At 56.4% G+C, this 3,387-nt stretch overlaps 1 protein-coding gene across 1 annotated transcript in view; it reads right to left on the bottom strand.

Moving 5' to 3' along the window:
* Positions 1-319: 319 nt before the first annotated feature.
* FADS6 (fatty acid desaturase 6) overlaps positions 320-3,387 on the bottom strand; it is a 5,006-nt gene continuing 1,938 nt past the window's right edge. Inside the window, 4 exon segments of the mRNA XM_009583305.1 lie at positions 320-469; positions 1,498-1,677; positions 2,265-2,452; positions 3,351-3,387. The exon segment at positions 3,351-3,387 is cut by the window's right edge and continues 14 nt beyond it. Of these exon segments, the coding sequence (XP_009581600.1) occupies positions 320-469; positions 1,498-1,677; positions 2,265-2,452; positions 3,351-3,387 (555 nt within the window).

The following is a 3,387-nucleotide window of genomic DNA, read 5'->3' as shown; positions in this document are numbered from 1 at the left end:
GCATTCCCCATGGTCCTGCTGCAAGGAGGCCCCAGCCAGCAGACGGGGGGTTTCCTCTCCCCAAGCATGAAAGCGGAGTGGATAAAACTAAGCCCTGGCTAGGAATAACTCAGGAAGACTCAGGAAGCCAAGAAGCTTGGCTCTCCTCCCATGGTGGCTCCGTGCATCATTATCTAGCCAAAAGCAAGACATTGGGGAGAGATGTTTCCTATGCGACAGCTTTATGGAGGCGCGTGTCTGTGTAGCCCAAATCCTGCTAAAGCCATCCCTGCTGCAAGTCCCTGTGGGAAGCAGCGCCCCGAGTCCTGGGGCCCCGTCCTCACTGGATGCCCACCAGCTCTGTTATGGGGGGAGCATGGACCATCAGCTCCTCATATCTCTGGAGAAAGAGCCAGAGCCTGGAGGTGTAGGTGTCCTCATTGTACGGCAGCTTCTTCTGCTTCAGGTACTGGGACACGATGGGTTTGATCTGCAAAGGCAAAGGCTCCATGTGGGATGTCTCGGCATTTGTACAAGGTTTCCAGCTGGAGGCATCACCGAGCTCCCCGCAAGGTGCCCAGAAAACCCATCCCACATGCCCAAAACAGGGCTGGAGAAGGCAGCACCAGCTATAACATCTTTGCCGTGAAAATTAAGAGGAAAGTGGTTTCCGATTGCAGCAACATGGGGAGTTCACCCTGGCAAAATGCCTTTGCAGGGCTCCAGATTAGGAGGGATGCCCTAATGAGGCTTTTAATGAGGGCCAGCCACGCATGCTCATCACTTGCACCCATAGTTACCCACACATGCCCACACAGCCGGCTCGGCGGCGGGGCCAGGAGGCTGCCACCAACTTAATTACCCCTTCCCTGCAACACGCCTTTGTGGGAGGCAGGTCCTACAAGCCCTGTGAGCTCAAGCAAAGGGCACGACCCAAAATGCACTGGTGCTCCCGCTCCCTCTATTGCTATTACTTTTACTCAATTTTTCCCCTGACTTGAGACTGAAAATAAGTGCACAGCATTAAATGAGTGGAGATCCTGTGCTGAAGGGTAGCGCACGGACATGTCTTGGGATCGTCTCAAGCCAGGGTAGCGCTCAGAGCCCGTATTTTGAACACACCCCGCACCTCAGAGCAACAAGTAAGGGCACAACCAAAATTATAGGGAGATTTGACTGGATGCTGGCTGAAATGAATGCCAGACTGCATGGCACTGGAGATGCTTTCGCAAGGGAAGAGTTGGGAGGATCCCAGATTGCTGGGAGGCTGCTGCAGGCTGGAATTGGGACCAGGGGAAGGAGCAGGGAGTGGAATCCCAGGAGAAACAGGAATGGGGATGGATGGAGGTGGGTTAGGGGCTGTTGCAAAGCAGAGGGGTCTGTAGCATGGGGGGAGCAGCACAGAGAGGTCTGGTGGCAAGGAGAGGAGGGGGCTTGCAGCAGCGTGGTGGGGAGATGGATGGTCTTGTCCCTGTGTCACCTCCCAACATGCTCGTCTGCCCCGCGGGGCCATCTCACCTTCAGGCACATGTTGTCGGAGAGGCTGGGGAAGAGGTGATGCTCCACATGGCAGCTGATGAGTGAGTGGCCGAAGGACCAGTCGAGCAGGGCGTTGCGGGGCAGGTTGAGGACACCCAGGCTCATGAGGTGGATCCGCTTGGGTTTCTGATCAGCCGCAAACATGGGGAGGCCGATGTGCTGCGAGACAGGGAGGTGGGGACCCCGTGGCACCCGACACCCCCCCGTCCCCTTCCCGGCAGAGCAAGCTGCTGCTCCAGCCATGCAAGGGCATGAAGGTGCCAGCCAGACTGAGCCACATTTTGGGGTTTGGCTGCCAACCCCAGCACTGGGTTTGTCCGTAAAGTCACTCCATCCTGTGCTCGTCTGTCCACAGAGCCACCGAGGAGCACCCAGGCTCTGTCCCCCAACCCACCCACACTGTGTGCCATCAGCCTCTCTCCATCCCAGGATCTGCAATACCAACTGCACATACATGTACAAACACACCAACCCCCAAGTCCTGCAAGCCACCGCAGAGGACGTCACCCTCTGGCCCTTTGCACTCATCTGCCCTGACGTTCTCCCAGGGCCATCACTGTGTACCCTAGCACCACCAGCCTGACATCCCCATGATGATATTGGCACGAGGGAGGTGACAACCGAGGCCGCTCGTGTTAAGCTGACACAAGCTCCAGCCAGCAGCGTCAGGGCTAAGTCACTGGCACTGGGTGGTGGCTGGCCTGTCTCCAGCACCATCGTGATATCTCAGAGCTTCAGGTTTCTACCTGGAATATGTTGACGTGGATGTAGGGATGAGCCAGGAGGGAGCGGGTGAGCAGCATGCAGAGCAGAGCGGACCACGGTGATTGGAAGCCCGAAATGTGAAGTAGCAGCCAGTAATGGCAGTAAAGACCCACAAACATGCAGCAGAGGGTCCGGAGAGCTGCTTTCCACTCCACGTTCCTCAACAAATCTGTGTGAGGAAGAACAGGCAGCATATGGGCAAGGTGCTGATGCTTCCCCACCACTGCTGCTCCAGCGGTCAGGCTGCCCGGCATGCTGATAAACCTACAGCCCATCCCATTCCATCCCATTCTTCATCTCCCTTTCCCTATCCTCCAGGTTAGCTCAAACCCCCCAGCCCTGCTGACTTGCTGGTTTTTGGGACTGGGACCCAGAGACCCCCCATGGCAGTGCCCTGCAGGCTGCAGCCCCGGCAGAGGCTTCAAGTGTGCATCATCCCATGGGGATTTGGCTGCATCTTCATTCCTTACAACTTGCCAAGTCGTCGTCTGCACTTTTGGCATTGCCCAGAGCTGTGTGTTCAGCCCAACACACTGGGCTTCCTCAGCCTCTTACTATTTTCTGGGCTCTTCTCCCCAGTTGTTTCCTGGCACCATTACTTCCCCTGAGCCACCGCTTTGTCTGCTCGAGCTCATCCTGTCCCGGCCCCCAGAGACCCCCATACATCCACCCCATATGTAGTCAGCAAACACACCCTGTGCAATGCTCTGGCTGACCAGATACCTATGTGTGATGCTGAACCCTGCTACGGCCAAGTGTCTGAATTACAGGAGAGCAAATCTGGGGCACTTTGGGCTCATGATGGCTTTTGCCAGAGCTTTCAACTCTTGACCCAACATAGGAAAATGTGAAGCGTTTCTGAGCACCAGCAGAAAGGAGAGATGCAGCAGATGCCTTCCCTGGAGCAGGTACAGCATCGCCTGCCTTTGCTGCAGACCTGTGTCACGCTGTGGGCTGGCATAGTTAATGTGATGCCTCGAAAGCAGGACCCTTTGGTGGGGTGAGACCTGGACAGTAACAAGCTCACCATACCCAACACCCCATCCCAAGGTGGTTGGGACACGTACCAAGAGCAACCAGAGGGGTTATGATGGGCACCGTGAG

Source organism: Fulmarus glacialis, unplaced genomic scaffold, assembly GCF_000690835.1.
Source record: "Fulmarus glacialis isolate BGI_N327 unplaced genomic scaffold, ASM69083v1 scaffold22158, whole genome shotgun sequence".
In the NCBI taxonomy this organism is placed as follows: Eukaryota; Metazoa; Chordata; class Aves; order Procellariiformes; family Procellariidae; genus Fulmarus; species Fulmarus glacialis.
Note: the sequence above shows the minus strand (reverse complement) of the source record. Positions and strands in the feature narration are given on the sequence as shown.